The sequence below is a fragment of the Tupaia chinensis genome, unplaced genomic scaffold (assembly GCF_000334495.1).
Source record: "Tupaia chinensis unplaced genomic scaffold, TupChi_1.0 Scaffold000341_1, whole genome shotgun sequence".
Taxonomy (NCBI): Eukaryota; Metazoa; Chordata; class Mammalia; order Scandentia; family Tupaiidae; genus Tupaia; species Tupaia belangeri.
This window is the reverse complement of record NW_006159835.1, coordinates 3755688-3767846: the sequence shown is the minus strand read 5'-3', so window position 1 is coordinate 3767846 and position 12159 is coordinate 3755688. Positions and strand designations below refer to the sequence as shown.

The following is a 12159-nucleotide window of genomic DNA, read 5'->3' as shown; positions in this document are numbered from 1 at the left end:
CTTCCCCTCCCATATTCTCTTTCCCCTTTATCTCTACCATTTTTAATGCTTTTGTGTTCTCCAGCCTTTCAGTATCTACCAGAGTGTGGACAGTTGGTATATGTTAAGTGGAGACATATGGTGTTTCTCTTTCATAGCCTGACTTGCTTCACTCAGCAACAAATTTTCCATATTTGTCCATTTTCTATCAAATTTCAGGGCCTTGTTTTTTGTTTTGTTTTATTAAGAATTATTTATTTATTTAATTCCATTAATAATTTATTTATTATTTTATTATTTTTAATTTGGCCAGAGAGAGACAGAGAGAGAAACAGAAAGGGAGAAAGAAAGCTGCCAGGTCCAGGACTCAAACCATGGTCAGCCATGTGAGAATCCAGCGCCTTCAACCACCATGCCATGCTGGCCCTTGGCCTTGTTGTTTTTTTTATGGCTGAATAGTATTCCATGGAGTATATGTGCCATAATTTTTCAATCCATTCATCTGTGGACATTTGGGTTGGTTCCATATCTTAGCAAATGTGAACAGTACTGCAATGAAAATAGTTGTGCAAGTGCTTTTCTGACAGAGTACTCTCCTGTCCTTTGGATAGATACCCTGGAGTGGAATTGCTGGATCATATAGTAGTTCTATCTGAAGGTCTTTGAGGAATCTCCATATCGTTCATCACAGTGGCTGGACCAATTTACATTCCCACCAACAGTATAGGAGTGTCACCCTTTCACCACATCCTCTCCAGCACTTACCATTATTTGTTTTCTTAATCTTTGCCATTCTGACTAGGGTTAGATGGTATCTCATTGTGATTTTGATTTATTTATTTATTTAATTTTTTTTGGAGAGGTTTTTGCTATAGGGCACGTGTGCTCGCCAGAAAGACAGAGACAGAGAGACAGAAAGCAAGAAATCATCCCCTGGGGGGATGGCCACATCATAATCCCTTTTCCATTCTCCTCTTGGATCTTGGGCATGCTCGCACACACACCCGGCATGAGGTTATTTTGGAGAGTTTTTTTTTTTTTTACTCTAAGGCACGTGTGCTTGCCAGAAAGAGAGAGAGAGATAGACAGCGAGAAATCACCCTCCAAGGGAATGGCCACACCTCAGTCCCCTCTCCTCCATTCTCCTCTCAGGATCTTGGGCACGCACACACATGCGCCGGGTGTGAGTTTAAGCCACCAGGTCCAGGACTCGAACCGTGGCCGACTACATGGGAGTTCAGCTACATAGCCATTACGCTAACTGCTGATTCCCCGCGTGAGTTTTAAGCCACCAGGTCCAGGACTCAAACTGTGGTCAACTACATGGGAGTCCAGCGACATAGCCATTACGCCAACTACTAGTCCCTTCAGTGTGGTTTTGATCTGCATCTCCCTTACAATGACGGATGTTGAGCATTTTTTCATATGCTTTTTGGCTGTTCGTATGTCTTCCTGAGAGAGTTGCTTATTCAGCTCATTCTCCCATCTTTTAACTGGGTTAGTCATTTCCTTTCCGGTAAGCTGCTTGAGTTCCCTGTGTATTCTGGTTATCAATTCCTTATCTGAGGCACAGTTAACAAAAAATTATTTTCCATTCCGAGGGTTGTCAATTCACACTAATTACAGTCAGTGTCCTTTGCTATGCAGAAATTTCTTAATCTGATATAATCCCACCTGTCTTTTTTGGGGATAGATTTTTTTAAGAATTATTTTATTTAACTTTATTTATTTACTTATTTTAATTTGACCAAAGAGGGACAGAGAGAGAAGAGAGAGAGAGAGAGAGAAAGCAAGCCACCGGGTCTGGGACTTGAACTGCGGTCGACCCTATGGGAGTCCAGTGCCCTTAACCACCACGCCACCTGCTGGACCCAGCACCTAGAATTTTTTATGCTATTTTTAACTGGAGACTTGATTTCCCTATTGAAAATTACTTCCATTCTGTCTGCAATAGCTATTGATGTAATAATATGTAAAAAAAGTAGTTGATGTTAACGTCAACATCCACTTTTGTTGTTTCATTCAAAAGTAGTTCTCTACAAGTTAGTAATTAATGCATACCATTAAAAAGTTTATTTAAGGGACCAGCAGGTGGTGTGGTGGTTAAGGCGCTGGACACTCCCATATGGCCGACCATGGTTCAAGTCCTGGACCTGTTGGCTTGCTTTCTCACTTTCCTCTCTCCTCTCTCTGTGTCTCTCTCTGGTCAAATTAAACTGAATGAATGAATAAATAAATAAATCTTTAAAAAGAAAAGTTTACTTAAAATAACTTTCAGGACAGACGTGCCTTTATAATTTGTAATATGATTGCATTTTGTTATTTGTTGAGCTAAATGTGAAAATAGCAAAAATTGGACCAGAAGTTAAGGTGCTATGTTTCAGGTAGCTGACTGCATGATTCGAGTTCTGGACCCAGCAGCTTGAGAACACATGAGGTGCGTGTGCATATATGCCCAACATCCTGAGAAGAAAATCGAGGATAATGGATTGTGGTGTAGCCATCTCCTGTGGGGTGCTTCCTCAATTTCCTTCTCTCTTTCTCTGTCTCTCTCCAGCAAATTCCCATATACTATACCAAAGTCAAAAAAAGAGAGAGAGAGAGAGAGAGAAAAACGGCAAAAATTTAAAAAAATTAAAATGACTTAAGAAAGAAACTTGAGTTATGTATGATAATAACAGAAATGGTTTTAATTGTTTTTTTAAAAGAATTATTTATTTAATTTAGTTTTATTATTTTCTTTTTTGAAATTTGACCAGAGAGAGAGGGAAAGTGAGAAAGCAAGCTGCCAGGTCTGGGACTCGAACTGTGGTCAGTCACATGGGAGTCCAGCACCTTAACTAGCATGCCTGCTGGCCCCAAGCCTTTGTTATTTTTAAACTTTATATAATTTTTAAATGTATATTACCAAGACCCAATTGTATATTCCATATTAGTTATTAGAAAATGCCATTTGAAAATAATGTAAAGAATTAATACATTAATGAGATGTTTAAAATCACCCATAATTAGTAACAACTTTTTTTTACAGCATATGCAATTAGAATAAACGTATAATTTAGCAATATATGGTGAAGAGCCAGCTGTTGGCCTGTTCAGGCTCTTTAATTTATAAACATTTGTATTGCCAACTTCTTATGTGATATAACTTATCTATATCCACATAAGAGATAAGACATGGGATGTTCATGAGTATTCGAATAGTCTTTTTGAAGAATTAAAATCTTGGAGAGATGTTTATTGGCGCTTGTGGGGAACAGTCAACTGGCTGACTTGTTCAAGATGTTATCAGGTGAGTGTTTTTAATATCCTGTTCCACAAACATTGAGAGTAAGGTTCTTTCAATATCTGCTGTTTTAATTAGTAAGTTTGGATGTGCTTGGGCAGTATCTGACATCTTTTTGAAGAAACAAGCTGCAAAACCGGTGGAACTATTAAACATTGCTTATATCTGGCTTCATTTTTCTTACCATGTTTCTTTTTCCACTTTTTAATTTTATTCCTAAAACGATCAATGCCTTGCTGAATTTCTTTTTTAATTTGCCAGAGGACATGCGTGCTCACTGAAGAGAGAGAGAAAGTGAGAAGACACTCCCCTTCATGGAAAATGGTCATGCCACATTCCCTTCTCCATTTTTCTCTCCTTTTGAGATTTTGGTCATGCACACATACGCACCCAGCACATTTTTTAAGCTCCTGAGTCTAGGACTCGAGTTGCTTAGTTGCCATGTAGCATCCAGAAGTCTTAACCTCTGCACCTCCTGCTGGCCCAGCTGAAGTATAAGTTACATGTAGTAAAATTCATCTTTTTTTAGGCTCTACAAATGCAGTCATGTTACTATAAACTAAAATCAGAACAGGGAACATTTCCACTACCCTAAACAGTTCTCTTGTACTACATTTTTGTCAATTCCTGCTTCCATCCCAGCCTCTGGCAACCACTTAGTTGTTGTGTGTGTTTCTGTAGGGTGCATGTGCTCACTGAATGGAGATAGAGAGGGGAAAGTGAGAAATCACCTCGCAGGGGAGGTGGCCATGCTACAATACTTTCTCTTCCTTCTCCTCTCAGGATTTTGGGCATGCACGCACATATGTCCAACATGTTTTTCATGTTCATATGCCCTATAGCAAAAATTAAAAAATAATAATATTCTGTCTTTAAGAAAATCATGATGCATTTTTGCATAGAAAAATATAGAGAAATATATCATTACTTTTCTGATAACAAATAATAATAAATAAAAATTAAATAATTTTTTTGAGAGTTTTTTTTTTTTTTTTTTTTTTTTTTTCTATAGAGGCAGTGTGCATGCGCTCACCAGAAAGAGACAGAAAGCGAGAAATCACCCCCACAGCGGGGATGGCCACACTGCAATCCCTTCTCCTCCATTCTCTTCTTGGGATCTTGGGCATGTACTCACACGCGCCCTGTGCGAGTTTAAGCCATTGGGTCTAGGACTTGAACCGCGGTCAACTACATGGGAGTCCAGGGACATAGCCGTTATGCTAACTTCTGGTTTCCATAATTTTTTAAAATTTTAAATTAAAAACTCACTCAAACATAATAATTGAAACTAACAACTAAAAATTCTGAACTATAGATTATACTTTCTTGGGTCGTTGGGAAAGTCATGATGCATTTTTACATAGAAAAACATAATATATGTTCAAGATCAATGCTTACAATTATTAATTTGTGGGACCACCAGTTGGCATAATGGCTATGTTGCTGGACTCCCATGTAGTCAACAGTGGTTTGAGGCCCGGACCCTGTGTCTTAAACTCACGCCAGACACGTGTGTGTGCGTGCCCAGGATCCCAAGAAGAGAATGGAAGAGAAGGGATTGCTGCGTGTCTATCCCTCCTGAAGAGTGATTTCTCGGTTTCTGTCTCTGTCTCTCTTTCTGGTGAGCGTGTGCACACGCCCTATAGCAAAAAACTCTCCAAAAATAAAAACAGAATTATTCATTTATTTTTTCTTTTGAATTATTTTACCAACTTACAAATTTGAACTATTTCAACTTACATTTGAAATACGTTTGATAAAACATATTTGAACCCTCTTAATTTTGTGATTAAATCTTTTTTTTCTTTTTTGAGAGGTTTTTGCTATAGGGCACGTGCGCTCACCAAAAAGAGACAGAGAGACAGAAAGTGAGAAATCATCCCCCAGGGGAGATGGCCACGCCGCAATCCCTTCTCCTCCATTCTCCTCTCGGGATCTTGGGCATGCATGCACACACACCTGGTGTGAGTTTAAGCTGCCAGGTCTGGGACTCGAACGGCAGTCGACTACGTGGGAGTCCAGCGACATAGCCGTTACGTTAATTTCTGTTCCCGAGATTAAATTTTTGTAAGTTTGTTCCATCAATGATTTGCTCCAGTTTTCATTAATATGAATACTAAATATATACCTTAAAAATACATCAAGAGGAGCTGGCAGGTCAGGTATGGTGGTTAAGGAACTAGACTCCCACATGGGTGACTGGTTTGAGTCCTGGAACTGGTGGCTTGTTTTCCCACTTTCTCTCTCTCATCAAATTAAAAATAATAACGAGAAATAAAATGAAACAAATAATTTTTTAAAAAATACATTAAAAAATAACGAAGTGAGACAAGATTTTATTTCATTTTTCTATGGAAAGTTTTTTTTAGATTTTTGCCAATAGGGCATGTGCATTGGCCAGAGATAAGAGAAGGAAAGTGAGAAATCCACCATCCCCCCCCAAGATGGTATAGCCACACCACAGTCCCCTCTCCATAGTCCTCTCTAGATTTGGGGCACATACATACACACACTCAGAGTGTTTTACAAGCTACTGGGTCTAGGTCTTGAACTACAGAATCGACCATGTGGGATCCAATGCCTTAGCCATCCTGCCATCCACTGGCTCTCTTTGGAAAGCTTTTGAGTGCCTGGTCAATTGCTGACCTTCTTTGGAAAACTTTTGAGTGCCTGGTCAATTGTAAAATTGAATGTTTATCAAGATTAATTTATCTAAATTTTGAGGAAAGTAATTTCTTTACTTTTTAATAGCCTTTGAGGTATAATTACATGCCATAAAATTCATTCATTTTAAATGTACAATTTACTGATTTTTAGTAAATTTATAGAGTTGTGCCACCATCCAATTTCGGTGCAGTTTCATCACCCTGGAAAGATCTCTTGTGTGGGACCAGCAGTTAGCATAATGGCTATGTTGCTGGACTCCCATGTAGTCAACTGAGGTTCATGTCCTGGACCCAGTGCCTTAATCTCACGCCAGCTGCATGTGCATGCTTGCCCAAGATCCTGAGAGGAGAATGGAGGAGAAGGGATTGCGGTGTGGCCATCCCCCCTGGGGGATGATTTCTCACTTTCTATCTCTCTGTCTCTTTCAGTCTTTCTGGTGAGCGCACGCGCCCTATAGCAAAAACCTCTCAATTAAAAAAAAGATCCCTTGTGCCCAGTTGTTTCCACTCCCCATTATAACCACCAACCCTGGCAACTATTAATCTACCTTGTGTATTACAGATTGGTCTTTTCTGTACATTTCATGTAAATGGAACATACAATACGTCCTCTTAAATGAAGCATTTTTGAGATGTATAATTTCACTGTGAGTATAACTGATTCTGTGTTTCTTATATTCAGGCTTTTCTCTGTATTGAATTTTCACATTGTCAGTACCACTCAGAAACAGTGGTTTATCCTACTGCAGCAAGTTCGGTGAGTACTGTTGGCACTGGAATTTATCCCTGCTGTAACCAAAAGGTTCTTCGGTTTGATCTACTCAGCTTACAAAGGTATTATTATTTTTTTAGAGAGACTTTTGCTATAGGACACATGTGCTTGCCAGAAAGACAGAGACAGAAAGCAACAAATCACCCCCCAGGAGGATGGCCATGCTGCGATTCCTTCTCCTCTTGGGATTTCAGGCATGCACACACACACACCCAATGTGAGTTTTAAGCTACTGGGTCCGGGACTCAAACCACCGTTGATTATGTGGGTGTCCAGTGATGTAACCATTACACCATCTGCTGGTATTTTGAATGTTGACCTTTTGTAGGTGCAGTGTCACTAACACATTCGTTTAAACTTTTTTTTTTTAAGAATTATTTTACTTAACTTTATTTATTTATTTATTTTAAAAGAATTATTTATTTATTTATTTACATTTGTTTTTTTTTTTTTTTTCTTTATTTGACGAGAGAGAGAAAGAGGAGAGAAAGGGAAAGTGAGAAAGCAAGCCACCAGGTCCAGGATTTGAACCATGGTTGGCCATGTGGGAATCCAACGCCCTTATCCACCACACCACCTGCTGGCCCATTATTTATTTATTTATTTTAAATTTGACCAGAGAGGGACACAGAGAGAGAAAGAGAGAGAGAGAGAAAGTGAGACAGGAAACCGCCAGATCCAGGGCTCAGACCACTGTCAGCCATGTGGGAGTCCAGCATCCTTACCCACCACGCCACCTGCCAGTCCCTAAACTTTTTTATTTATATTTACTTATACTTTTTTAAAGTATGAAAGTAATGTATTCATTTAGACAGAACTTTAGATAGTACATAAATAAGTGTAGGAAGAAGTACAAGTCCCTCTTTAGGCCACCCCTTCATTCTCCATCTCTTTTTAGAGGAAACTACAGTTTCCTTTTAGATGTTATTTTATGAATTTCAGAAATAAATCATATGTAGGTTTTTTTGCTTGTTTGTTTGGGAAATGAGATTATTCTACTCATTATTCTAAAATTTGTTCTTTTTATGCAGTGGAATACTTAGGTTATCTTTCTGTGTCATTTCATATAACTGCTGTGTAATAGTCCAAGCAATATATATATTTACACAATTTCATATTTTTAAGGATTTTTAAAAAAAATGTTCCCAGAAGGTACATACACTTACCAGAGAGAGACAGAGGAAGAGGGAGAAAGGACCCCCCCTCAGTGGAGCTTGGTCATGTCACAGTCTCTTCTCCATTTTTCCATACTGTTGGGATTTTGGGCATGCATACACACTTGTCCAGCTAATTTTTCCAGCCTCTAGGGCTAGGATTCAAACTGCATAGTCAGCCATGTGGGATACTGCTCCTTTAACCATAAGGCCACAGGGCTGGCCCCACAATTTATTTAACCATTTTTTCCATGAATGCACATTTAGATAGTTTCAGATCAATGGTATTAAAAGTGTTGCAGTGAGCATCCTTGTACTTTTTATCTTGGAATAGAATGTGAGTATTGCTGTGGGTTAGATTCCTTGATACATAAGACTTTTGAAAATAACGCATACCTAAATTTCATGAGTGGATGAAAGGAACCTAAAGCTCTTCATCATCATCATCCATACAAAAATATTATAAAGCTGTCATAATTAAGAGAGGATGATACTGGCAAAGAGTGGGACGGGGACAAGGCCAGCAGGTGGTGTGGCGGGTGAAGTGACTGGTTCCTACCTGGTGACTGCATGGTTCAAGGCATTAGTGCATGCGTACCCAAAATCCTAAAAGGAGAGTGGAAGAGAAGAGACTGCAGCATGGCCATCCTCCCTGGGGAGTGTTTTCTCACTTTCTCTATCTCTTTTTCTCTCTGTCTCTGGGGAGTTCGCACCCTATAGCAAAACAAACAAACAAACAAAAATAACAGAGAGAGAGATTGATTCACCAGTAAAAGTAAAATAGAATGCTCAGTCAGAGGAGTCAGCAGATGTTGTAGCAGTTAGGTCATTGGACTCACATGGCTGACCATAGTTCTAGTCCTGGACCCAATGGCCTCAAAATCATGCCAGGTAGCTTTCTCTTTCGTGGCCATCGCCGGAGCAGCAGCGGCCAAAATGAAGTTCAGTCCTTTCGTGACTTCTGACCAAAGCAAGAACCGTAAAAGGCATTTCAATGCACCTTCCCACATCTGAAGGAAGATAATGTCTTCCCCCCTTTCCAAAGAGCTGAGGCAGAAGTACAACGTGCGATCTATGCCCATCTGAAAGGATGATGAAGTTTAGGTTGTGCGAGGACACTGTAAAGGTCAGCAAATTGGCAAAGTGGTCCAAGTTTACAGGAAGAAATATGTCATCTATATTGAGCGGGTGCAGCAGGAAAAGACTAATGGCACAATGGTCCATGTGGGGATTCACCCCAGCAAGGTGGTTATCACTAGACTAAAGCTGGACAAAGACCGCAAAAAGATCCTTGAATGGAGAGCCAAGTCTCACCAAGTAGGAAAGGAAAAGGGCAAATATAAGGAGGAAACGATCAAAAAGATGCAGGAGTAAAATAGTCCTATCTACCATTCTTATTAAAAAACTGCTAAAATGAAAAAAAAAATCATGCCAGGTACATGTGTGTGTGTACCTAAGATCCTGGGAAGAGAAGGGATTGTGGTGTGGCCATCCTCCCAGGGGGTGATTTCTCATTTTCCCTCTCATTGTCTCAGTCTGTCTCTCTCTCTCTGTCTCTGGCAAGTGTATGCCCCTAAGGCAAAAAAAGAATGCTGGGTCAGAAATAGACTGGCTTGGATTCTTAACTATAGTGAAAGTGGCTTTCCAGAGTGATGAGATTTTTTAATAAGAGGTGTGGGACTGGGGTATCCATATGGAGGAAGGAAAAAAGAATTACACTTGGGTCAGCCAAGTGATGTGGTTAAGGTAGCTAGATCCCATGTGGCGAACTCAGCACTTCAGTGCCAGAACCAGCAGCTTGAAAAATAAACCAGGCACATGTGCACGTGTGCCCGATATCCCAAGGGGAGACTGGAGGAGAAGGAATTGTGGTGTGGCCATCCCCTCCCCCCAGGGCAGTGCTTTCTTAACGTTCAATTTCTCTGCCTCTTTCCAGCAAGGACATTGCCCTATAGCAAATTTTAAAATAAATAAATAAATACACTAGCTTAGTCTATTTATAAAAAAAAAAAAAAACCACCTATAGGTAACTGGAAAACTAATAAAGCTATTAAAAAATAATACCACAAATGAAGAATTGGTAAGTTCAAGTACATCAACTACATTAAGTAAATTGAAAATGAGGAGGTAAAGTCACAGTGGGATAGGATATTAGCAACATAGATGTCCATAGAAGAGTCATATCACAAATAAATATATTTAAATATACCTTTCTTTTTTTAAAGTTTATTAGCTACCAGAGGGTGTGAGCACTCACTAGAGAGAGACAGAGATGGGAGAAGGCACTCCCGTCATGGAGCATAGCCACACCACAGTCCTTTCTCCATCTCCATCCCTTTGGGATCCTGGCTGTGCATGCGCATGTGCCCAATGTGCCCTCCGTGTGGTCAGGTCTGGGATTCAAGGCACTGTAGGTCATGTAGAACCTGGCTACCTTAACCACTAGTCTGTGGCCCATGAATATGTATATTTCTAAACTCCTGCAAATCTGTAAAATAAGACAATAGGGAATTGATTTTAAAAAACAATTTCAGTTGTCCTAAAACATGAAAAGGACAACTTTATTTGTAACTAGGGAATGCATATTTAAAAAATTGTAAATACCAGTACTCACTTAGCAGAATGGCTAAAAATTAGGATGTCTAACCTAGTATTACCAAGAATGTTGGGGCTGGCAGGTGGAGTGGTGGTTAAGGTGCTGGACTCCCACATGCCTGATCATGGTTCTAGTCCTGGACCTGGCAGCTTGCTGTCTCACTTTCTTTTCTCTCTCTGTGTCTCTCTCTGGTCAAATTTGAAATAATCAATTAATTAATTAATTAATTTCAAAAAGAATGTAGAGTATTAGGAATGCTCACCTGCTATGGATGATAGTAAAATTTGATGCACAAGAGGACTTGTGCACCAAGAAAGCATATGAAAGAATATTCATAGAAATATTTGTGACAGCCATGTACTAGGAACAACCCTTCCACCAACTATGGAAAACATAACCAAATGTTGTATATTCATGCACTGGAATGCTGTACATTAACGCACATGTGATTTTTTTGTTGTTGTTTTAAGAATTATTTTATTTAACTTGTATTTATTTATTTAATTTATTTTAATTTGATCAGAGAGAGACTGCTGGTCCCATCAGTGTTCTGTTTCTTAATGTGGACAGCAGTTACCCATATGGATATTCTTGGGTGTTTGTTAATCTGTACATTTATGTATCAATCTTTTCTACATGAGTATTCTTTTTTCTTTGAGCAAAAGTTGTGGAATTGTTGACATGACCAAATGACTGAACAAGGCAACCAGAAACAGTGATCTTTAAAGAAATGTTTCCGTAATGAACCAACGTCTATAATCTAGGTCTCTTCCTTGACAGGGCTGTAAAGTAAAGGACCACATGGTTGCTGTTCGTGATCATGGCGAAGGTGGGGACTTGCTGTCCTGTCCAACTACTAGAATACTGGACGACCTGCAGAAGCACAAAGATGTCATTGTTGTGCCTTTTTCTAAAGATACAGTTAGGTGAGAAAAACGACAGTGCTGTGCTGCATCTTTGTTCAGTAGTTCCTGCCTCAGAGTCCTCCGTGCCTCAGCTTCCCTGAATCACTAATGTCAGTCCAAATGTTGGGTCGTCAGGAAAGTTGTGATGCATTTTTGCATACCAAAACATATCCTGACTTTTTGATGACCTAATAGTTTATAGACTTTCAGAAAGCTAAATTGAAATTGTGTTAATTTACAATAAGAGCAAACAGGTATTTATTTTTTTAAAAGAATTATTTTTTACTTAACTTTATTTATTTGTATATTTATTTCTTTGAATTTGGTCAGAGAGGGACAGAGTGAGAGAGAGAGAGAGGGAGAAAGAGAGGAAATGAGAAAGCAAGCCACCACATCCGAGACTTGATTGTGGTCAGCCATGTGGGAATCCAGTGCCCTTAACCACCACGCCACCTGCTGGCCCCAACAGGTGTTTATTTTATAGGCAAAAATACTTCAAAATGTTGGCGGCCCCAGGGGACCAAAAAAAATGAAAAGGAGGGGATCCTTGGTGAATGAAAAAGTTGGGACTCTCAATCAAATTTTAGGGGGTTATCCCCCAAAATTTCTTAAGCCCTTCTTAAGTGCTTGATAAATAAAACCAGCAAAAAAAGCTGATGGTCACAGTGATCTTTTTATATGCTTCAACTCTTGAATTCTGTAATTTCTGAAGTTATTTCCATCTTTTTGTAATTGTAGCAGACTGTCAGATTAGGGATCAGAAAAACCTCTCATAGAGGCATTTCTCAAAGCATACCAACA

At 39.3% G+C, this 12159-nt stretch overlaps 1 protein-coding gene and 1 pseudogene across 1 annotated transcript in view; both read left to right on the top strand.

The window, feature by feature from the left end:
• Positions 1-12159, top strand: part of SANBR (SANT and BTB domain regulator of CSR) — a 67983-nt gene that overhangs the window by 34987 nt on the left and 20837 nt on the right. Inside the window, 4 exon segments of the mRNA XM_006172111.3 lie at positions 3148-3271; positions 6614-6746; positions 6749-6765; positions 11234-11379. Coding sequence (XP_006172173.1) covers positions 3148-3271; positions 6614-6746; positions 6749-6765; positions 11234-11379 — 420 coding nt within the window.
• Positions 8771-9231, top strand: LOC106735246 (60S ribosomal protein L26-like; annotated as a pseudogene).